The sequence below is a fragment of the Bos indicus x Bos taurus genome, chromosome X (assembly GCF_003369695.1).
Source record: "Bos indicus x Bos taurus breed Angus x Brahman F1 hybrid chromosome X, Bos_hybrid_MaternalHap_v2.0, whole genome shotgun sequence".
Lineage (NCBI taxonomy): Eukaryota > Metazoa > Chordata > Mammalia > Artiodactyla > Bovidae > Bos > Bos indicus x Bos taurus.
The window spans coordinates 46,189,457-46,215,141 of record NC_040105.1 but is presented as its reverse complement, the minus strand read 5'-3'; the positions used below and the strand labels follow the sequence as shown (position 1 = coordinate 46,215,141).

Below are 25,685 nucleotides of genomic sequence, written 5' to 3'. Positions count from 1 at the left end.
CATGTACAAATGTGTTAGCATGGTATCTACTCTTTCTGTAGGTTAAGGGAGATCTATAAATATTGTATTCAGTATAGAAAAAAGTCACTATCAGAAAATAATCATTTTTTTGTATTTATTTATTCATTTATTAATTACTCCTGGAAGCAGAAAGTGCCTCACCATTTAAGTTACACTACAACCTAGATAGCATATTGAAAAGCAGAGACATTACTTTGCCAACAAAGGTCTGTCTATTCAAGGCTATGGTTTTTTCCAGTAGTCATGTATGGATGTGAGGGTTGGACTGTGAAGAAAGCTTAGCGCCGAAGAATTGATGCTTTTGAACTGTGGTGTTGGAGAAGACTTTTGAGAGTCCCTTGGACTGCAAGGAGATCCAACCAGTCCATTCTAAAGGAGATTAGTCCTGAGTGTTCTTTGGAAGGAAGGATGCTAAAGCTGAAACTCCAGTACTTTGGCCACCTCATGTGAAGAGTTGACTCATTGGAAAAGACTCTGATGCTGGGAGGGATTGGGGGCAGGAGGAGAAGGGGACGACAGAGGATGAGATGGCTGGATGGCATCACTGACTCGATGGACGTGAGTCTGAGTGAACTCCGGGAGTTGGTGATGGACAGGGAAGGCTGGCGTGCTGCGATTCATGGGGTCACAAAGAGTCGGACACGAGTGAGAGACTGAACTGAACTGAACTGAACGCTCATTTTACAAATGTGGAAGTAGGAAATAGAGTTATTTTTATCAAAGTTATTCAGTGAGGCCAGTAAAAGAAAGTATATTTTTTAATGAGTTCTCTGAAAAGATGACATTCTTCTTTCTAAATTCAAACAGTGATATAAAAGAGAATTGGCTTAGTTCTAGGCCATCTTGACCAATGGCTTATGGTATTTACTCTTGTTTCAGAAATCATATTGTGATCAGGGAAACTGAGACACAGGTCAAACAAAGTTAAATACTCTCTGAGTAAGACAATCTCAGTCATTTGATACCTGTGAAATAAATTCTGTCCTCAAATGCCTCTAGAAAAGCTAGACTAGTTGTCCTTTGCCATTTGTATTAGTGTCTCATACACCATCAAGGAATTCTTCCTAGACCTGACAGAGTTTCGCATACTATAGCTTCAAGACATTTACATTCGATATGTTTAAGCCTGGAGTTTTCAAACTTCCTGACTTTTTCTTTCTGTTATTTGCCTATCCTGATTTATTCCCAATTGTCTTTATATCTTGGTGTATATGTAGAAAATAACACATTGTAATAAACAATAATATTTGTATAGCATACTAAACTAAAAAGATAAGGCAGCTCATTGACCTTTAGTGACCAGCCCAGGGTTTTCTGGATGCTCTAGGCCCTACCTATCCATACCACCTGGACACTCGAGGCCCTTTACCTATCCTCTGCCCATTTTCCTGTAGTTTCTCTCTTTTTTTTTTCTTGCTGATTTATAGGAGTTCCTGGTATATTCCAGATATTAATCCCTTGGCAGTTTTCCAAATTGCAAATCTTCTTCCTGTCATCCTCTTATTTTTTAATGGTTTCATTTAATCTGAAAAAAAAGACTTCATGGACAAAAAAGTGAAAGAAGAAAAGCTCTAGAGATACAGCTGTGAACAGGGCAACCATGGTTATCATTCCCTAATAATATTGAAATTATTTTCAAGACATATATCAAGTCTCTTTTCAGGCTTCCAGGCAAAACAATATATGATATCTATAGCGAGTCAGAGTTGAATGGGCCCTGTAAATCTTTTCTGATATATACATTTTATAGATAGAGTCACCGAGGTCCAGGTTTGCACAGCCCTTTCCCTAAAGGTTTTTTAAAACCATAGTTGATTCAGAGGTTCTTTGATTAATCTTATTTCCCACAAGTCTTTGGAATCTTCTCTGGAGGTCATGATTTTGATTTGTATCTCATATAAGGCACTGATTCTAGCTCACTGTATTAGATTTAGACTTTTAGATCAACCCTGAGGGTTTAGAAACAGTAAAATTAATAGTCAACCTTCTTTGCCTATTACCATGGCAATAGCAGGGCTAATTCATGCTGATTGTGATTGATTTGATAACTCCCACAGTACTGCCTTCACATTCATGCTCACTTTACTCCTAAGAAAGGTGAGGCTCTCAGAAACTACTTTTGTTCAGTTAGTTCACACCTGCTGCCACATCACCTTATTTTCTCTTACCATTCAGATGGAGCTAGAAGGTGTTCAAAGCATGCTTGACAGTAAAATCCATAGACCCCTTCTGCTCCCTTTGCCCTGTGACAAGCCTTCAGAGGTCCTCTGCAACTTCTGTTCTCTAGGACAAACAACCCTGGCATTCCACCATTATTCATGGTGTTGTTTTCAGGCCCCCCTCTGCCCTGTCTATTTCCTTCTGTCTCTGTATCCTTTTTTTCATGTTTCTCTGAAAACAGGGCTCAGAACTGAATGATGCTCCCCTGCAGTAGTGTGATTGCCTTTCTATTACTTCTCTCATTTCACCTTCTCAGTCTGTTTTCCCTTTATCCCTAAATTAAAATGGCATTAGGTTTCTTTTTTTTTGAAAGTCATATTCCACTACCAACTCATCTTAAACTTATACGTCCTTAAAAATGAATAGATGAGAAGAAACAAAGATTGACTGACCCCTAATCAAAGTGCTGTTCATTGTTTTTGTGGAAAATTTGATAGAAGTCACTAAGTCAGCCAAAGAAGGTAGTGAAAAATAAAATCAAGACTCCAGAGAACTAGTCAACCCTCCTGGCCTTTGTCCCCTCAGAAGCCTAGGCAGTTGGGCGAAATAGGGCTAAGGATGACATTTAAGGGTTCTCTGGCTACTCCCATATCCTTATGTCCCTTTTTTAATTTCCTTCATAAGGACATGTGTGTGCCAAGTCGCTTCAGTCATGTCCGACTCTTTGTGACCCTATGGACCATAGCCCATCAAGCTCCTCTGTCCATGGGATTCTCCAGGCAAGAATACTGGAGTGGGTTGCCATGCCCTCCTCCAGGGGATCTTCCCAACTCAGGGATCGAACCCATGTTTCTTATGTCCCCTGTGCTGATAGACAGGTTCTTTACCTCTAGAGTCACCTGGGAAGCCCAATAAGAGCAGTTTCTATCTATTATTTTGGTAAGTCATGTGTCTTAAACACTAGGGCTGGAGAATTTAAGAAGACATTGGATTCTCCTCCTTTGCTTGATAATATTGTGTTCAAGGCAATCTTCTTGAGGCTGTATTTTCTTTGTATTCTCTGGCAAAGACTTTTTTCTTATTTTTAATCATAAAGACACAGTGACACCATTTTGTATTCTACTTCTTAACATTATACCATAAACACATCTCCATGTTACAAGATAGCCTTTCTGACTTTAATGGCTGTGTGATATTCCATTAAGCTAAATGCACCATAATATATTTATTTATAATCTAGCATTAGCTTTAAAGAAAAACAGTTGACAGTACAGTCTAGGGCCCTACCATCCTATGGGTAGTTACATTTCTCCTAATATATAACCTTATATTCCCTTGTTACAGCACATTCCCTTTCTATATAATGTAATATAAAAAAAATGGTATCCTTGACAAAGATAATGAATAGCATATTGGGGGAGTTAGGAAGCCATTCTGACATCTCTGTCTCTTTCTTTTTCAGACCCCACTTTTTCCTTTATCCCCCATTTCTGTTGTATTCCATACTCATGTTAAGATATAGCATCCTTGCTGCACTTTTAAGGATTTGATGGTAATTTGTCAGTTCCCTGAGATGTTGCAAATGGGAGCAGTAAACAAAACTATTAAGTATTTCATGAGCTGGCTTATCAGGGGATGAATGAGCTGTCCAGGCTGACTTCTTCTGTTTCCTGTCACTCACAAGTACTTACTACCAACTCAGAAGTGACATGCTAATGTAACATTGTTACCATTTTTTTCCAGTTATACTCACAAGCCTACTCTAGGGTGAAAAAGTGGGAGCAGAGGTGAGTCGGTCTTTGCCCCCTGCCTAATGTCAAGATGGAAAAGTTCCTGCCAGATGATATGCTCACTGATTTTCTTGCTCTACTGTAGCTAAGACACTTCCAAAGGTGTTAAGAGTGAAAAAGAGAGAGTAGGGAGAGAAGGGAGGAAAATAGAGATAAGGAAACTAGGAGTAACATATTAGGCAGAGAGGAACCTTCAGGAATTTATTACCTCTCTTCCTATTAGTGAAAGAAAGTTTTTGAGGGAAGCAGAATTTCGGAATCCACTTTAGTAAAGAGAGAGAAGCTAAAAGGATATTCTGGGAGTAGAAAGTGTCTTCCTCTTGGTCAGGAATTGTATATAAATGAATGTAGGACATCTTGAGCATAGTAGTCAGGGAGGGCATAAGCCATTAATTAAATAAATGTCAACACAGGCACAAACTATTAATTTGCAAATTGTTAAAAGACACTCATTAATGGCTGAATTGGAGGGTAAGAAGATAAAAGAGAAGTGAGATTTTGGTAGGAGTTGGTAAAGGGCATTGAAACCAGGGATGAGAATCTTCCTGGAGTAGCCTAGATGCCTTCATTGCAAACTGTGTTAGAGGAGACAAAATGGAGTTAGATAGGGCCAGAAGTGATAAGTCATTCACCATAATGCTCCTCATTAGGGGTTCAATGGATGTTATAAAAATCACATTTAGCTTTTAGATAAAAGCAAGTGGGCATAATTCATTCTCACCAGGCTTTTTACATGCTAATGATTTCTAATGAAGACCATTACTATTAGTTAAAAATGTACACTGGGAGGTTCAGAATGGAAAACTGTGTTTGTTTGTTTGTTTGTTTCCTTTGCCCTGACTTACAATGTGTTCTGAGTCTGATTGTGTTATCTCAGTTCTCTTATCAGACTAAGAATTTCTTTCATTGATTCGTTTTTCATCAGTGGCTAGCTGTATTAACTCATCCATTTATTCACAAATGTGTCCTAAACACTTACCCTGTTGAAAACACCATGCCTGGGCACCTGTGGGCTTGCTCACTAAGCTCATCCAAACAACCTCTCCTGACCAGCTACTCAGATGACTACAACATTCACTTTAAGAATGGTTTGGTTTTGTCTGTTCCTTTTTGGGAAGTTTTCCTACCAGAGCCTTTGGACTGGTCCTACAAGAAATAGACCATTAGAGTTGTGAATCAATTCAGCTAACCCAATAGCTACTAAAGCGAGTGAAATTATTTGTGCTTAACCAGATTCTAAGAAAGAGTCCTTTCACTTTTGGGGGTCCTTGTCATAGAGAATTGTGGACAAAGCTCTATGCTCTGGAATCTTTGCACTCTGGAGACCTTTCCTTAAGATCCAGCTTTCCTAATTATTCACTTATCGAGTGACTTCTTTCTTTAAACCCAATTTTCTTGTATGAAAAATAGAAATAATTATACCCTGTTTACATCATGGAACTGAAATAAGGCTCCCAAATGCTTAAGTGGTAAAACCCTCAAGGAATGAAGGGCATCCTCATCCTGGACTTTTACTTTGTCTGCAGGGCTACCTGAAGCAATGCCGGAAGAGAAGGGACATGTTCAGTGATGAGCAACTGAAGGTGATCTTTGGGAACATTGAAGACATCTACAGGTTTCAGATGGGCTTTGTAAGAGACCTGGAGAAACAGTACAACAATGATGACCCCCATCTCAGCGAGATAGGACCCTGCTTCCTGGAGCACGTAAGCATCTTCCCCTTTGGGGAGGGTTTTGAGAGACGTTTGGAATCCATGCAAGGAGTCTCTGAGCTATCTGGTCTGCTCAGCTGCTTTGTCCCACAGTAGTGGATGGATTCCTCTCTGACCTTGATGTTCACCCCCTTGCTACAGCATGAGAACTTGGAAAGATATGATGACTTGACCAAGGACTCTCTTTCTTTACTGTTCCCCTCTCTTTTTCTCCTCTTCCAGATAGTTACCAGTAGGATTTTTCTTCAACTTCTCTTTTTCGTTCCTATTGGGCTCAGTTCCCATGGGACCCAACATTTTGGGAGGGACTCTGAACATATTCACATATTCCAGGAGTCTGAGAAATAGGAAAGACTGTGGTCACCATGAAAGTGGACCCCTGCAAGGCATTTAGGGGAGAACACTATGGTAGGGGAAGTGACTTGTGTAGGAAAAAGGGCCACGTGACTTAAGAGAAAGGAACACTAGAAACAGGAAAGTGAGGATGCAAGTCATAAATATAATGACTGTCTCAGTAACTGGGTAAGTTCCTTACCTTCTTTGGGCTTTTTCACGTGGATTTAAGAAGGTTTCACTTTATACTTCTATGGTTCTCTAATGTCCTTTAGGATCTTATTCACAGGTAACCTAGTTTTGACAACTTTTCTCTCCCTTTTTATAAAGTACTTATTTTTAAAAAGATGACACATTCATGTGGTATAAAATTCAAATGACACATGGAAGTATGCAGCTGAAAGTAAGTCTTCTTACAAATTTTCCTACTTTGACTGTGGGAATTTCTGTTGAGGCGATAGCCTTAAGGCAACCCCTATGTTCAGTGATTTGCTGGAAATCCCAGGACTCAGCATATAGTCATACTCATGGTTATAATTTAATATAACTAAAGGATACAAAGCAAAATCACCAAAAGGAAAAGGTATATAGGACAAAGTCTGAAGGAAACCAGGTATAAATTTTCAGAGTCCTCTCCCAGTGGAGTTACACAGGGTGTAATTAATTCCCTTTACAATGAGTTATGACAGCACATGTGAAATGTTGTCTACCAGGGAAAATTATTAAGGACTCAGTGCCCAAGATGTCTATGGGAGACTGGTCATGTAGGCACTCCATGTCTAGTGTGTACCAAAATTCCAGACTCACAGAAGGAAAGCAGGTCTTCAGCATAAACCACAATGTTCATACAAATAGTTTAGGCAGAGTGAGCCATTCTTGTCAGGGAATGGTGAGAACCCTCTTGAGATCCAAATTCCAAGATGCCAGCCAAGGGCCAACCTTTCAAGTAGGCCTTTTTAGGGATAGCAGTCTCAGGCCTAATAAGTTAAGTGCTTTTTTTTTTTTTTTTTTTTTTACAGCTTTAAACTGATTCAGTCATTCCATAAAACACCTGGGTAGTATTTATCAAAGTTAAGCATGTTTACTACTTACTGGTTTCATTTGTGAGAATATATCCCAGAGAAATTCTCAGAGGTCCATGAGAAAGGGAACATTTACAAGGCTGTTGATAACATGGCAGTGTTATGTCATTGAGTGCAGTTAGATGCAGCTTAGGTATTTATCACCAGGGCATGGATGTGAAACATATGGGGAATGCTTACTCTGGGTTAATATGTAGTAAGAAATAACAAGACTAGATGTGTGTACCCAATAGAAATGTGTGTGAATATCATAAATATAATATTGAGTTGGGAAAGTAGAATGTGGAATACTGACTCTCAATGAGAGTCTACCCTGTGCCTTGTAGAGTGCTTAACAAAATATCTATTAAGCATTTTCTATCTACTGGAGGTCAGTAGCAACGCTTCCAGTTGTGACAACTGAAAATGTCTCCAGATGTTGTCAAATGAACCACTAATCTATTGAAATGATCTTATGCTTTTACCCTGTAATGTTAACATGGTGATTTAAATTAAATAATTTTCATATCTTAAATGAGCATTGCATTGCTGGGGTAAATGCTAGCTAATCGTGGTGTATTATCCTTCTTTAATAATGCTGCAGTTCATGGGATTGCAGTCCATAATAATGCTGCAGTCCATTTAATGCTGCAGTCCATTGGATTGCAAAGAGTTGGACATGACTGAGACACTGAACTGAACTTAACTGATCCTTCTTTATGCATTAATTCACATTTTTAAAAGTATTAGATTGTTTTCTCTTTACAGTTCTAAGGTTTCTTTTTTTTAGGATTTCATTTTTTATCATCTTTGTTTAGGTATAATTTACAAGCAATAAGATTCACCAAATGTTTAATTTGATGGGTTTTAACAAATGCATGTAGTTGTGTCAGTTCAGTTCAGTTCAGTTCATTTCAGTCGCTCAGTCATGTCCGACTCTTTGCAACCCCATGAATTGCAGCACGCCAGGCCTCCCTGTCCATCACCAACTCCCGGAGTTCACTCAAACTCACGTCCATCGAGTCGGTGATGCCATCCAGCCATCTCATCCTCTGTCGTCCCCTTCTCCTCCTGCCCCCAATCCCTCCCAGCATCAGAGTCTTTTCCAAAGAGTCAACTCTTCACATGAGGTAGCCAAAGTACTGAAGTTTCAGCTTTAGCATCCTTCCTTCCAAAGAACACCCAGGACTGATCTCCTTTAGAATGGACTGGTTGGATCTCCTTGCAGTCCAAGGGAATCTCAAGAGTCTTCTGCAACACCACAGTTCAAAGCATCAATTCTTCGGCGCTCAGCTTTCTTCACAGTCCAACTCTCACATCCATACATGACTACTGGAAAAACCATAGCCTTGACTAGACGGACCTTTGTTGGCAAAGTAATGTTTCTGCTTTTGAATATGCTATCTAGGTTGGTCACAACCTCCAAGGAGTAAGCGTCTTTTAATTTCATGGCTGCAATCACCATCTACCACCATAATCAAGATTATGGAACATTTCTATCATTTCATCAGGTTCTAATGTTTTTCCTTTGTTATCAAACTTTGCTTCCACTCTGGCTCTTGGCAAACACTGATCTGCTTTTTGTTACTATAATTTTGCTTTTTCTAGAATTTCATATAAATGGAATCATACCATAATTATATTTTATGTTGTATTCCTTTAACTTAATTTCTTTGATATCCATCCATATTCGTGCATGTATTAGCAGTTTTTTTTTTTTTATTGTTTAGTGATATTCTCTTGTGTGGATATGCCACTCATTCACTAGTTCATTCCAGGACATCTGGGTGGTTAATTAGGTTACTTCCATGTTTGGAATTACTGGGTTGCATTGTAGGTGCTTATTTAATTTTATAAGATACTGCCAAACTGTTTTCCAAAGTTGCTCTATCATTTTGCATTCTCACTCTAATCTATAAGAGTTGTAGTTGTTCCACATGGTTGTCAGCACTTGATATTATCAGTATTTTTAATTTTAGCCATTCTAATATGTATGTAGTGGCATTTTATTGTAGTTTATTTTTACATTTGCTAATGATATTGAGCATTTTTAAATGTTCTTATTTACCATCTGTATAAAATCTCTGATGAAGCATCCTTGTCTTTTGTCCTTGTTTACTAAGTGAGTTGTCTGTTTTCATATTATTTAGTTTCAAGAGTTATTTCTTATTGTGTTTGCAAGTCCTTGGTCATATATGTGATTTTCAAAGGTTTTCTCAGTCTTTGGCTTAGTTTTTCATCTTAGCATTGTCTTTGAAAAGGCATAAAACTTTAATTTTGTCAATTCAGTTAATCATTTTTTCATGGTTCACGTTTTCTGCTTCTTATTTAAGAGATCTTTGCCTAATACAAAGTCACGAAGTTTTTATCCTGTTTTCGTATAGATATTATGTAGCTTTAATATTTATATTTAGGTCTAAGATAATTTTTGAGGTAACTTTTAATATACAATGTGACAAAAGGATCAAGGTAAATTTGTTAATTTGTTTCCATATGGATATTCAGCCATTCCAGCACTTTTGTTGAGAAAGCTTGTTAATTTCCCCATTGAATTACCTGGCATCTTTGTCAGAAATCAGTTGATCATATATGTGTAGTTCTATCTTTAAGAAGACTATTCTGTTCCAGGGATCTATATGACTATTTATATAGTAATGCCACACTATGTTTTCTTGTTGTTTTAATTGAGATATAATTCTCATATAGCATTATATCAGTTTCAGGTGTACAGAATAATAATTTAATATTTCTATATGTTATGAAATGATTGCCACAATAAATCTAGTTAACATCCATTACCATACATAGCTACAACTTTTTTCTCACATCATCATGAATAATCTAGCTTCATAGCAGGTCTTGAGAGCAGGTAATCTCCTTTGTATTCACTTTTTTTTCAAAATAATTTTATTTTAGATGATTTTTTGATTTATTTTTTATTGAAGGATAATTGCTACAGAACTTTGCTGTTTTCTGTCAAACTTCAACATGAATCAGCCATGTGAATGAGTGAAGTGGCTCAGTCGTGTCCGACTCTTTGCAACCCATGGACTGTAGCCTAACCAGGTTCCTCCATCCATGGGATTTTCCAGGCAAGAATACTAGAGTGTGTTGCCATTTCCTTCTTGAGGAGATCTTCCCAACCCAGGGATTGAACCCAGATCTCCCGCATAGTAGGCAGATGCTTTACCGTCTGAGCCACCAGGGAAAATCCGTATATACCCTCCCTTTTGAACCTCCCTCCCATCTCCCTCCCCATCACACCCCTCTAGGTATTTCTATATATATATTTATCTTATCACAATAAGAATTTTGTTCTTTTTATTGTATCTATATGAGATGAGGGAAGTTAAATAAACATTGTGATTATCATTTCATAATATATGTAAAGCAAGCCATCTTGCTGTACACCTTAAACTTATACAGTGATGTATATCAGTTATTTCTGGATAAAACTAGGGGGAAAAGAATCAGCTTGCTTAGATCTACGAAAAACATGCCAACTAAAAAGAACTCTTCAGGCAATTTGATTAGAACAAACACCCTCTTCCAACAACAAAAGATAAGACTCTACACATGGACATCACCAGATGGTCAACACCGAAATCAGATTGATTATATTCTTTGCAGCCAAAGATGGAGAAGTTCTATACAGTCAGCAAAAACAAGACCAGGAGCTGACTGTGGCTCAGATCATGAATTCCTTATTGCCAAATTCAGACTTAAATTGAAGAAAGTAGAGAAAACCACTAGACCATTCAGGTATGACCTAAATCAAATCCCTTATGATTATACAGTGGAAGTGAGAAATAGATTTAAGGGCCTAGATCTGATAGATAGAGTGCCTGATGAACTATGGAATGAGGTTTGTGACATTGTACAGGAGACAGGGATCAAGACTATCCCCATAGAAAAGAAATGCAAAAAAGCAAAATAGCTATCTGGGGAGGCCTTACAAATAGCTGTGAAAAGAAGAGAAGCAAAAAGCAAAGGAGAAAAGGAAAGATATAAGCATCTGAATGTAGAGTTCCAAAGAATAGCAAGAAGAGATAAGAAAGCCTTCTTCAGCAATCAATGCAAAGAAATAGAGGAAAACAACAGAATGGGAAAGACTAGAGATCACTTCAAGAAAATTAGAGATACCAAAGGAACATTTCATGCAAAGATGGGCTCGATAAAGGACAGAAATAGTATGGACTGAACAGAAGCAGAAGATATTAAGAAGAGATGGCAAGAATACACAGAAGAACTGTACAAAAAAGATCTTCACGACCCAGATAATCACGATGGTGTGATCACTGACCTAGAGCCAGACATCCTGGAATGTGAAGTCAAGTGGGCCTTAGAAAGCATCACTATGAAGAAAGCTAGTGGAGGTGATAGAATTCCATTTGAGCTATTCCAAATCCTGAAAGATGATGCTGTGAAAATGCTGCACTCAATATGCCAGCAAATTTGGAAAACTCAGCAGTGGCCACAGGACTGGAAAAGGTCAGTTTTCATTCCAATCCCAAGGAAAGGCAATGCCAAAGAATGCTCAAACTACCACACAATTGCACTCATCTCACATGCTAGTAAAGTAATGCTCAAAATTCTTCAGGCCAGGCTTCAGCAATATGTGAACCATGAACTTCCAGATGTTCAAGCTGGTTTTAGAAAAGGCAGAGGAACCAGAGATCAAATTGCCAACATCCGCTGGATCATGGAAAAAGCAAGAGAGTTCCAGAAAAACATCTATTTCTGCTTTATTGACTATGCCAAAGCCTTTGACTGTGTGGATCACAATAAACTGTGAAAAATTCTGAAAGAGATGGGAATGCCAGACCACCTGATCTGCCTCTTGAGAAATCTGTATGCAGGTCAGGAAGCAACAGTTAGAACTGGACATAGAACAACAGACTGGTTCCAAATAGGAAAAGGAGTACGTCAAGGCTGTATATTGTCACCCTGTTTATTTAACTTCTATACAGAGTACATCATGAGAAACGCTGGACTGGAAGAAACACAAGCTGGAATCAAGATTCCCGGGAGAAATATCAATAACCTCAGATATGCAGATGACACCACCCTTATGGCAGAAAATGAAGGGGAACTCAAAAGCCTCTTGATGAAAGTGAAAGTGGAGAGTGAAAAGTTGGCTTAAAGCTCAACATTCAGAAAATGAAGGTCATGACATCTGGTCCCATCACTTCATGGGAAATAGATGGAGAAACAGTGGAAACAGTGGCTGACTTCATTTTTGGGGGCTCCAAAATCACTGCAGATGGTGACTGCAGCCATGAAATTAAAAGACACTTACTCCTCAGAAGGAAAGTTATAAACAACCTAGATAGCATATTCAAAAGCAGACATTACTTTGCCAACAAAGGTTCATCTAGTCAAGGCTATGGTTTTTCCTGTGGTCATGTATGGATGTGAGAGTTGGACTGTGAAGAAGGCTGAGCGCCGAAGAATTGATGCTTTTGAACTGTGGTGTTGGAGAAAACTCTTGAGAGTCCCTTGGACTGCAAGGAGATCCAACCAGTCCATTCTGAAGGAGACCAGCCCTGGGATTTCTTTGGAAGGAATAATGCTAAAGCTGAAACTCCAGTACTTTGGCCAGCTCATGCGAAGAGTTGACTCTTTGGAAAAGACTCTGATGCTGAGAGGAATTGGGAGCAAGAGGAGAAGGGGACGACAGAGGATGAGATGGCTGGATGGCATCACTGACTCGATGGACATGAGTCTGAGTGAACTCCGGGAGTTGGTGATGGACAGGGAGGCCTGGCGTGCTGCGATTCATGGGGTCGCAAAGAGTCGGACCCGACTGGGTGACTGATCTTATTGTTTATAGTTTTCATTTGTATAGTTCTTGATCTTATTTATAAAAATTTATTTCCAAGTAATTAAATTTTTGCTGCTTTATAATTTGCATTTTTATTTCAATTTCCTGTAGTTTGTTGTCATGATATAGAAATACAATTGTTTTTTTTTTAATTTAATTTTATTTTTAAACTTTACATAATTGTATTAGTTTGCCAAATATCAAAATGAATCTGCCACAGGTATACATGTGTTCCCCATCCTGAACCCTCCTCCCTCCTCCCTCCCCACACCATCCCTCTGGGTCGTCCCAGTGCACTAGCCCCAAGCATCCAGTATCGTGCATCAAACCTGGACTGGCAACTCGCTTCTTACATGATATTATACATGTTTCAATGCCATTCTCCCAAATCTTCCCACCCTCTCCCTCTCCCACAGAGTCCATAAGACTGTTCTATACATCAGTGTCTCTTTTGCTGTCTCGTACACCGGGTTATTGTTACCATCTTTCTAAATTCCATATATATGCATTAGTATACTGTATTGGTGTTTTTCCTTCTGGCTTACTTCACTCTGTATAATAGGCTCCAGTTTCATCCACCTCATTAGAACTGATTCAAATGTATTCTTTTTAATGGCTGAGTAATACTCCATTGTGTATATGTACCATAGCTTTCTTATCCATTCATCTGCTGATGGACATCTAGGTTGCTTCCATGTCCTGGCTATTATAAACAGTGCTGCGATGAACATTGGGGTACACATGTCTCTTTCCCTTCTGGTTTCCTCAGTGTGTATAGTTTTTTATACAGCTGTCCCCCAGTATTGCAGGGATTTGGTTCCAGGACACCTAGCAGATTGAGGTTTGATTTGTGAACCAAGATATAGTCTATCCTGGAGAATGTTCCCTGTGCACTTGAGAAGAAGATATATTCTTCTTCATTTGGATGAAATGTCCTGAAGATACCAATGAGATCCATCTCATCTAATGTATCATTTAGGAGTTGTGTTTTCTTATTAATTTTCTGTTTTGATCATCTGTCCATTGGTTTGAGTAGGTTGTTAAAGTCTCCTCCTATTATTGTGTTACTGTCAATTTCTCCTTTTATGTCTGTTATTGTTTGTCTTATGTTTTGAGGTGCTCCTATGTTGAGTGCATAGATATGTACAATTGTTATGTCTTCCTCTTGCACTGACCCCTTGGTCATTGTCTAGTAGTCTTACTTATCTCTTGTAATCTCCTTTATTTTAAGGTCTATTTTGTCTGATATGAGGATTGCTATTCCAGCTTTCTTTTGCTTCCCATTTGCATGGAATATATTTTCCCATCCTCTTACTTTCAGTCTATATGTGTCTTGAGGTCTGAAGTGGGTTTCTTGTAGACAGCATATATATGGGTCTTGGTTTTGTATCCATTCAGCCAGTCTGTGTCTTTTGGTTGGAGCATTTAATCCATTTACTTTTAAAGTAATTATAGATATATTTGTCCCTATTGCCATTTTCTAATCATTTGTAGTTGATTTTTTAGATCTTTTTTCTTCTGTTGTGTTTCTTCATTATATAAGTCCCTTTAACATTTGTTGTAAAGCTGTTTGCTGGTACTGAATTCTCTTAACTTTTGCTTGTCTCCAGCAATCCCACTGCTGGGCATACACACTGAGGAAACCAGAAGGGAAAGAGACACGTGTACCCCAATGTTCATCGCAGCACTGTTTATAATAGCCAGGTCATGGAAGCAACCTAGATGTCCATCAGCAGATGAATGGATAAGAAAGCAGTGGTACATATACACAATGGAGTATTACTCAGCCATTAAAAAGAATACATTTGAATCAGTTCTAATGAGGTGGATGAAACTGGAGCCTATTATACAGAGTGAAGTAAGCCAGAAGGAAAAACACCAATACAGTATACTAATGCATATATATGGAATTTAGAAAGATGGTAATGATAACCCTGTATACGAGACAGCAAAAGAGACACTGACGTATAAAACAGTCTTATGGACTTTGTGGGAGAGGGAGAGGGTGGGAAGAATTGGGAGAATGGCATTGAAACATGTAAAATATCATGTATGAAACGAGATGCCAGTCCAGGTTCAATGCACGATACTGGATGCTTGGGGCTAGTGCACTGGCACGACCCAGAGGGATGGTGTGGGGAGGGAGGAGGGAGGAGGGTTCAGGATGGGGAACACATGTATACCTGTGGTGGACTCATTTTTATGTTTGGCAAAGCTAATACAATTATGTGGAGTTTGAAAATAAAATAAAATTAATTAAAATTAAAAAATAAAATAAAATAAAATAAAATTAAAAAATAAAATTCAATCACAATAAAAAAAATAAATAAAGGTTTCCTAAGGAATCTGAAAAAAAAAAAAAAAAAGGTTTTGATTTCTCCATCAATTTTGAATGAGATCCTTGTTGGGTACAGTAATCTTGGTTGCAGATTTTTCCCTTTCAGTCCTTTAAATATATCCTGCCATTCCCTTCTGGCCTGCAGAGATTCTGCTGAAAGATCAGCTGTTAAGCATATGGGGTTTCCCTTGTATGTTACTTGTTGCTTCTCCCTTGCTGCTTTTAATATTCTTTCTTTGTGTTTCATCTTTGTTAGTTTGATTAGTATGTGTCCTGGCATGTTTCTCCTTGGGTTTATCCTGTATGGGACTCTTTGTGCCTTTTAGATTTGATTGGCTATTTCCTTTTCCATGTTGGGGAAATTTTCAACTATAATCTCTTCAGAAGTTTTCTCATATCCTTTCTTTTTCTCTTCTTATTCTTCTGGGACCCCTATAGTTCAAATGTTGCTCATTTGATATGGTCCCATAGCTTTCTTAGACTGTCCTCAGCTCTTTTCATTCGTTTTACTTTATTCTGCTCTTCAGAAGTTATTTTCACCGTTTTATCTTCCAGCTCACTGATTCATTATTCTGAATCAGGTATTCTTCTACTGGTTTCTTCTAGAGTATTTCTAATTTCAGTAATTGTGTTGTTTGTCTCTGTATGTTTATTCTTTAATTCCTCTAGGTCTTTGTTAATTGATTCTTGCATTTTGTCCATTTTGTTTTCAAGGTTTTTGATCATCTTTACTATCATTATTTTGAATTATTTTTCAGGTAATTTTCATATTTCCTCTTCATTTATTTGGACTTCTATGTTTCTAATTTGTTATTTCATTTATGCAGTATTTCTCTGCCTTTTCTTTTCTTTCTTTTTTTTTTTAAGTTATTGTGTTTGGGGTCTCCTTTTCCCAGGCTTCAAGGAAAGTTGAATTCTTTCCTTGAAGAAGGTTGAATTTTTTCTTTCTTTTGGTTTCTGCCCTCCTAAGGTTGGTCCATTGCTTTGTGTGAGCTTTCTATAGGGTGAGATTTGTGGTCAGTTTTTGTTTGTTTGTTTGTTTTTCCTCTTCTGGGAAAGGCTGAGTGAGGTGGTACTCCTGTATGCTGATGATTTGGTTTGTATTTTTATTTTGTTTGCTATTTAGACCAGGCGTCCTGCAAAGGTGCTACTGGTAGTTGGGTGATGCCAGGTGATATAGTCAAGTGGTTTCTTTGGGGGAGTTCTCACTATTTGATATTCCTAGGGTTAGTGTTCTTGCCTGGAGAATCCCAGGGACAGGGGAGACTGGTGGGCTTCCGTCTATGGGGTCGCACAGAGTCGGACACGACTGAAGCAACTTAGCAGCAGCAGCAGCGTTAGTTCTCTGGTACTCTAGGGTCTTGGAGTCAATGCTCCCAGTCCAAAGTCTCAGGGTTTGATCTCTCGTCAGAAATGAAGACTCCACAAGTGGTTTATTATGCCATTAAGTGAGAGTAAAACAAATATTCAAAAACAAGAAACTAAAGATGAACCCCAGAGAAATGGCAGTTACAAAATCAGGTACGTAGTAATTCAAATAATGGAATATATACATATACATATACACCCATGAGCAAAATGAAAATAGTCCAACAAAAATAAAGTACAGTAGACTGATCCAGAGAACAAAGGAAATCAAAAATTATATTTAGCAGTTAAGAATAAAACTAACAAGCACAAAATGGTAAACAAAACTAATGCAAGGTGCCAGGTAGGGAATAAAGCAATGAAAATAAAACTAACAAATATGTTGAGAGGAAAGGGAAGAAAGAAAGAGGGGGGCAGTCCTAAGATGGTGGAGGAATAGGATGGGGAGACAACTTTCTCCCCTACAAATTCATTGAAAGATCATTTGAACGCTGAACAAATTCCACAAAATAACTTCTGAACACTGGCAGAGGACACCAGGCATCCAGAAATGCAGCCCATTATCTTCAAAAGGAGGTAGGACAAAATATAAAAGATAAAAAGAGGGACAAAAGAGTTAGGGATGGAGACCCATCCTGAGGAGGGAGATGTGAAAGAGTAGAAGTTTCCAAACACCAGGAAACCCTCTCACCAGTGGGTCTATGGGGAGTTTTGGAATCTCAGAGGGCAACATAACTGGGAGGAAAAAATAAATAAAGCCCACAGATTATGTGCCTAACTGCAACTTCCAGCAGAGAAGTAGCCCAGACCAGCGCATTCGCCACCAGCAAGCGGGGACTGAACAGGGAGGTGTGGGCTGCATTGCTTAGGGTAAGGACCTGGCCTGAATGCCCTGAGGATAATCTGAGGGAGCTAAGGTGAGATAGCAACCCAAACTGTGAGACAGCGAGAGAGAGAGAGAGAGGGAGAGAAAGGAGAGAGAGAGAGAGAGAGAGAGAGAACTTTCCCATGAAAAGCTCTAACCTAAAGCACTGCCAGACCTGCTCACAGAATAAAGGACTGAGCGAATACCAGAGGAGAGCTAGCCACCTGTGGACTGGCCCATCCCCTGCCAGAAGCAGAGAGGCAGGCCAGTGACAGCCAGAGCTGGAAAGGGGCAATCTCGGCCCCAGAGACGGCATCCTCTACCAATCTGCAAGCAGGCTAGCAGTTGGTAACAAAGTCTTCCTGGGATCCTGGATGGTTGCCATTCGCCAGGAGGGTTGCAGTCAGAGATCAGCTCCCCAGAAGAGACACACGGCACACCTGAGATGGCTCTCCCACTGTGCACCCAGGAAATCGAGGGGCTGGGACTGGTGAGGCGATAAGATGCACCACACTCCTGGGGAGAGTGCACTCACCAAACAACTGGTTGCCTGAGCTGCTCTGACCTGGGAAGGGCACAAAACACAGGCCCAACCGATTCTGTGCCTTTGTGGAGTACCACAGAACCTGAGCCTGTGCGGCTTAGACCTTGGAAGTGCATGCAACCCAGGGCCTGCTTTTGACAGTTCCCCTGCAGAGCAACCTGGGCCTGAGCAGTGTAGACCAGGAAAGCACACACACTGTGAGTGGGCTCAAACCCACTGTGGCCCAGACACTGCAAGCACTCCCCATACACGCCAGTGATATTTGTGTGCATTGTTCCTCCCTCCCTACAGCACAACTGAACAAGTAAGCTTAAATAAGTGACCACATTCGCCCCCTGTGTCAGGGCAGAAAGTAGACACTGAAGAGAGTTGCAAATAGAAGAAGCCAAAATAAACAGAGGGAACCGCTTTGGAAGTGATAATTGCAACAGATTAAAACCCTGTAGTTAGCACAGACTACATTGGAAGGGGCCTATAGACCTTGAGAAGAAGTATAAGCTGGAGCAAGGAACTATCTGAAACTGAACTGACCCCGCACTGCCCACAACAGCTCCAGAAAAATTCCTAGATATATTTTACTATTATCATTTTTTAATTTTTTCATTTTAAGTCCTTTATTACTCCTTTAATTTTCATAGTTATAACCTACTATTATCTTGCAAAAAAGACCTTATTTTTAAAGCAAATTTCATATATATTTTTAATAATTTTTGAGATTTTTTTTTTAATATTGTATTTTTGAGAGTCTAATGTCTACTCTAGATTTTTAATCTTTGGCTTTTGTATTTGTTATCAATTTTGTACCTTTAAGAATCCAATCTTCAGTACCCATTTTTACTTAGGAGTGTGATTACTGACTTGATTGCCCTCTCCCCCTTTTGACTCTCTTTTTTCTCCTCCAGGTCACCTCTATCTCCTCCCTCCCCTTTCTCTTCTCTACTCAATTCTGTGAATCTCTTTCAGTATTCCAGGCTGTGGAGAACAGTTAGGGAACTGATTACTGGCTAGATCCGTCTCTCTCCTTTTGACTTGCCCTCTTCTCCTCCTGGTTACCTTTATCACCTTCCTCCCTCTTCTGTTCTCCATGTAACTCTGTAAACCTCTGTGGGTGTCCCCCAGTGTGGAGAATCTTTTTTCCATTAACCTAGATGTTTTACCATCAGTGCAGTATAGATGGAGAAGTCTTGAGGCTACTGTAAGAATAAGACTGAAAACCAGAGGCAGGAGGCTTAAATCCAAAACTTGAGAACACCAAAAAACTCCTGGCTCCAGGGAACATTAAGCAAAAAGCTCATCCAAAAACCTCCATACCCGAACTGAAACCAAGGTCCACCCAAGTGTGAACAAATTCCAGAACAAGACATACCACACTAATTCTCCAGCAACACAAGAATATAGCCCTAGGATTAATATACAAGCTGTCCAAAGTCACACCAAACACATAGACCTCAAAATTCACTACTGGACACTTAATTGCACTCCAGAGAGAAGAGATACAGCTCCACACACCAGAACACCGACTCAAGCTTCCCTAACCAGGAAACCTTGACAAGCCGCTTGTCCAACCTCACCCACAGGAAGGAACCTCTATAACAAAGAGGAACCACAAACTTGCAGCATACACAAGGCCCACCCCAAACACAGCAGTCTAAACAAGATGAAAAGGCAGAGAAATATTCAGCAGGTAAAGGAACATGATAAATGCCCACCACACCAAACAAAAGAGGAGGAGATAGGGAGTCTACTGAAAAAGAGTTCACAATAATGATAGTAAAAATGATACAAAATCTTGAACACAAAATGGAGTTACAGATAAATAGTCTGGAGGCAAGGATTGAGAAGATGCAAAAAATGTTTACCAAGGACCTAGAAAAAATAAAAAAGAGTCAATCAATAATTAATAATGCAATAACTGAGATCAAAAACAATCTCGAGGGAACCAACAGTGGAATAACTGAGGCAGAAGATAGGATAAGTGAGGTGGAAGATACAATGATGGAAATAAATGAAGTAGAGGGGGGAAAAGAATTAAAAGAAATGAGGACAACCTCAGAGACCTCTGGGACAATGTCAAATGCCCCAACATTTGAATCATATGAGTCCCAGAAGAAGAAGACAAAAAGAAAGTCCATGAGAAAATATTTGAGGAGATAATAGTTGAAAACTTCCCTAAAATGGGGACGGAAATAGCCACCCAAGTCCAACAAACCCAGAGAATCCCAAACAGGATAAACCCAAGGTGAAACACCGAAGACACATATTAATCAAATTAACAAAGATCAAACACAAAGAACAAATATTAAAAGCAGCAAGGGAAAAACAACAAATAACACACAAGAAGATTCCCATAAGGATAACAATTGATCTTTCAATACAAACTCTTCAGGCCAGAAGGGATTGCAAGACATACCTAAAGTGATGAAAGAAAAAAACCTACAGCCCAGATTACTGTACCCAGCAAGGATCTCATTCAAATATGAAGGAGAGATCAAAAGCTTTACAGATAAGCAAAAGCTGAGGGAATTCAGCACCACCAAACCAGCTCTCCAACAAATGCTAAAGGATCTTCTCTAGACAGGAAAAGAAGAAGTAAAACTCTCACTGTTTGCAGATGACATGATCCTCTACATTGAAAACCCTAAAGACACCACCAGAAAATTACTAGAGCTAATCAATGAATATAGTAAATGTGCAGGATATAAAATTAACACACAGAAATCCATACCATTCCTATACACTAACAATGAGAAAAGAGAAATTAAAGAAACAATTCCATTCACCATTGCAACAAAAGAATAAAATACTTAGGAATAAACCTACCTAAATAAACAAAATACCTATATATAGAAAACTATAAAACACTGATGAAAGAAATCAAAGATGATACAAATAGACAGAGAAATATACCATGTTCATGGATTGGAAGAATCAATACAGTGAAAACGAGTATACCACCAAAAGCAATCTATAGATTCAATACAATCCCTATCAAGCTACCAGTGGTATTTTTCAGAGAACTAGAACAAATAATTTCACAATTTGTATGGAAATACAAAAAACCTAAAATAGTCAAAGCAATCTTGAGAAAGAAGAATGGAACTGGAGGAATCAACCTGCCTGACATCAGACTATACACAAAGCTACTGTCATCAAGATGGTATGGTACTGGCACAAAGACAGAAATATAAATCAGTGGTACAAAATAGAAAGCCCAGAGATAAATCCATGCACCTATGGACACCTTATATTTGACAAAGGAGGCAAGAATATACAATGGAGAAAAAGACAGTCTCTTTAACAAGTGGTGCTGGGAAAACTGGTCAGTCACTTGTAAAAGAATGAAACTAGAACACTTTCTAACACCATACACAAAAATAAACTCAAAATGAATTAAAGATCTCAATGTAAGACCAGAGACTATAAAACTCCTAGAGGAAAACATAGGCAAAACACTCTCTGACATAAATCACAGCAAGATCCTCTATGAGCCATCTCCCAGAGTTATGGAAATAAAAGCAAAAATAAACAAATGGGACCTAACTAAACTTAAAAGCTTTTGCACAATGAAGGAAACTATAAGCAAGGTGAAAAGACAGCTTTAAGAATGGGAGAAAATAATAGGAAGTAAAACAAATGACAAAGAATAAATCTCAAAACTATATAAGTAGCTCTTGCAGCTCAATTCCAGAGAAATAAACATCCCAATCAAAAAAAATGGACCAAAGAACTAAATAGACATTTCTCCAAAGAAGACATACAGATGACTAACAGACACATGAAAAGATGCTCAACTTCACTCATTATCAGAGAAATGCAAATCAAAACCACAATGAGGTACCATCTCACACTGGTCAGAATGGCTGCTATCAAAAAGTCTACAAACAGTAAATGCTGGGGAGGGTGTGGAGAAAAGGGAACCCTCTTAAACTGTTGGTGGGAATGAAAATCAGTACAGCCATTATGGAGAACCGTGTGGGGATTCCATAAAAAACTGCCATATGACCCAACAATCCCACTGCTGGGCATACACACTGAGGGAACCAGAATTGAAAGAGACACGTGTACCCCAATGTTCATCACTGCACTGTTTACAATACCCAGGACATGGAAGCAACCTAGATGTCCATCGGCAGATGAATGGATGAGAAAGCTGTGGTACATATACATAGTTGATTATTACTCAGCCATTAAAAAGAATGCATTTGAATTAGTTCTAATGAGGTGGATGAAACTGGAGCCTATTATACAGAGTGAAGTAAGTCAGAAAGAAAAACAACAATGTAGTATATTAACGCATATATATGGAATTTAGAAAGATGATAATGACGACCCTATATGTGAGATGGCAAAAGAGACACAGAAGTATAGAACAGTCTTTTGGATTCTGTGGGAGAAGACAAGGGTGGGATAATTTGAGAGAATAGTATTGATACAGGTATATTATCATATGTGAAACAGACCGCTAGTCCAGGTTTGATGCCCAAGACAGGGTGCTCAGGGCTGGTGCACTGGCATGACCCTGAGGGATGGGATGGGGAGGGAGGTGGGAGGGGGGGTTCAGGATGGGGAACACATTTACACCCATGGCTGATTCATGTCAATGTATGGCAAAACCCACTACAATATTGTAATGTAATTAGCCTCCAATTAATATAAATAAATTATTTTTTTTTTAAAAAGAAAGACTAGATATGCAAAGTTAAATAGAGGTAGATGAAGAAGATTTATATACATTAGAGATTATCTGCAAGGGGGAAAGAACAGTAGGAAAGGCAAACAAAAGAATAAATTTAGAAATAATATAATAGGCTTAAAAAATTACAATTATAAAAAAGAGAAATGAGAAAAAAATGGAAGAAGAAAGAAAAAAGGGGAAAAAAGAGGAAAACTCCACACAATTGCAAAAGCCCAATGTAGAGGCAGAGGTTTATAACAACAATAGAAAGTGTGACTAAATATACACATATACATATAGACACATAAGAAAAATCAAAACAGTCCAACAAAAATTAACTGCAATATATTGACCTGGTGAACAAAGGAAACCAAAAATTGTATCTACCAGAACAAAACTAATTAAAGCACAAACTGGAAAACAAAACTAAAGCAAGGTGCCAATTGGGGAATAAAGCAATGAAAGTAAAACTAACAAATACGTTGAGAGGAAAGGAGAGAAAGAAATAATAGATATGCAAAGTTAAATAGAGGTTGATGAAGAAGATTTCTATACATTAAAGGTTAATTGCAAGGGAGAAATAACAGTAGGAAAAGCAAACAAAGGAATAAACGTAGAAAAATAATATTAGGTTTAAAAAATTACAATTAAAAAAAAGAGAAAAGGAAAAAAGAAGAAAACTCCACAGAACTGCAAATGCCCAACGTAGAGGCAGAGTTTTATGACAATAAAAAATGTGACTGAGGGAAAAAAAAAAAAAACTCCAAAGCTTAATTGGGTTTCTTAGTGCCAATGAAATTGACAACTATAACAGAGGGGAGAAAAAAGAAAAAAAATAAAATCCAAAATAATCTACAGAACAAGTAAAAAAATAAGAGTAATAAATGATTTTCTTGAGTCTCTGCTGTCAGAGTCCTTTCCTGCTCTGGGAATCACAGTTCACCTTACCTCCCTAGGTTGCCATCCAACACTGTACTGATCTCTGGACCTGTGTGGGGGCTGCTCAGATTCTAATCTGGTCCTACTCTTGTGTGTTCTTTCCTCCAATGTCCCCAGCTATCAGAGCTAGTGCATTTTCTTTTTTGGGAGCTCTCAATGGCCTTTAATATATTCCACAGACACAGAGTCTGCTTAGTTGATCGTGTGGATTTAATCTGCCACTTGTACATCTGGTGGGGATGTTTTGGGTCTTCTTCCTTAGCCACACTGCCCCTGGGTTTCAGTTGTGGTTTTATTTCCACCTCTGCACATGGTTTATCCACTGGGGTTTAGCTCCTGAGGCTGCCCTGGAGGGCTTGGGTTTGCCCCTGTGAGGGCCAGGTGTGGAAGTGGTGCATCTCCTTGGGTCATAGGGGTTCTGGCAGCACCAGGTACTCAGGGGGATTGGCGGCTAGGGCAGCAGGAAATATAGTGTTCTAGAAGTGTATGGCAACCAGTATTGACCAATAAGCTCCAGTATTCTTGCCTGGAGAACCCCATCTCTGATAGAGAAGCCTGGCATGCCACAGTCTACAGGGTCGCAAAGAGTCGGACAGGACTGAAGCAACTATGTGTGTGTAAACACAAGACTTTTTTTTTTTTTTTGTCTGTGGCAGCTCTGCCCCAGTGAGAGTTGAGTGTGAAGGTGGTGCAGCTGCTTGGCTTGCAGGGACCCTGGCAGCACCAAGTGTTCAGGTACACAAACTGCCTCCATGGCAGGAGTTATGGCCGTATCAGTCTTTTTTCAAGCCTCTTGTAGCTGGTGATCAGAAGGCCTCTTTGGCCAGTCTTTCTCCATAGCTCCGCCTGTTCAGGCACTTAGAGGGATCCCTTGCCTGGGGTCCTTCTCTGTTGTTTGTCATGTCAGGCACATAGAGAGCCACCCCCCCCCTGCCCCGACTGGGGTCTACTCTGTAGATTGGCGCATTAGGCACTTAAAAGGGCACCCTAGGTGGGGTCCTACTCTGTAGTTTGGCTCATTGGTCACTTAAAGGAGCACCCTGGCTGGCGTCCTACTCTGTAGTTCAGTGCATGAGGCATTTGATGGGCCACCCTCTCTATTGTTCAACTGCAGATGCTGGCATGTGGGGAGAGACATGCTAGGGTGATAGCCCCACCCCCTATGCGTGACTTAGGAGTATCACCTTGCTTCCATGGCTGCCTGGCTTTCCGACTTCCCTCCATAGACATTTCCCCCCATGATCTCCTCCCTCACATCCCCTCAATGTGTCTCTTGGCAGTCAACAGCAGCCCTCGCACTGGGACTGCTCCAGAATCCCTAAACTCCAGCTCCCAGCTGCTACACCTTCCAGGGGACCTGCATCCCTGTCCAGGGTATGTATGGCTGTGTCAAGGACTGTCTGATTGTCATTCCATTTAGGCTGCCACAAATCAGCTATTTTACTCTCAGTCTTAAATGTTTATCCTGTGACTCAGACAGTTGCCCTACTGTGAGGATCAGACCCCTGATTCAGTTCCCCCACCTGCTGAGGGTAGATCCAGTCCTACTAATACTCGTGTTTTCCCCCCTAGTTTCTTCATTTTACCAAGTTTTGCGTGATTCTATATAATCTTTTCCACTGGCCAGGTACTCCTGTCCGCTCTCAGCTGGTGTTCTGCATGCACTTCTGTGTCTGAAGTTGTATTCCTGATGTATCTGTGGAGAGAGATGTACTCCATGTCCACCTACTCCACCACCATCTTGTTATCTCAGCTTCACTCTTTTCTCTGCAGCTTTCGCATCTCTTTCAGCCTTTGCAGAATTGAAGAGAGTTAGAGTCTTGCTCTGGGTTAGGTTAGTTTGATCTATCCAGACCATTTAACCTTTCTCCATATCAGCAATAAGGTTGTTTTCACTTCCTTATCATTTGTGTGTTCACTGGAGTAGCACTTTTAGTTTCCTTCAAGAATGTTTCCCTTGCATTCACAACTTGGCTAACTATTTGGTGCAAGAGTTATAGCTTTTAGCCTGTCTCAGCTTTTGATATACCTTCCTTCCTAAGTTTACTTATTTCT

General features: G+C 39.4%; 1 protein-coding gene across 10 annotated transcripts in view; it reads left to right on the top strand.

Annotated features, from left to right (window-relative positions):
* Positions 1-25,685, top strand: part of ARHGEF9 (Cdc42 guanine nucleotide exchange factor 9) — a 420,451-nt gene that overhangs the window by 326,129 nt on the left and 68,637 nt on the right. For all 10 annotated transcript variants that reach the window (XM_027535132.1, XM_027535130.1, XM_027535131.1 and 7 more), the window contains one exon: positions 5,498-5,677. In XM_027535132.1, the coding sequence (XP_027390933.1) occupies positions 5,498-5,677 (180 nt within the window). The remainder of the gene's footprint in view (positions 1-5,497; positions 5,678-25,685) is intronic.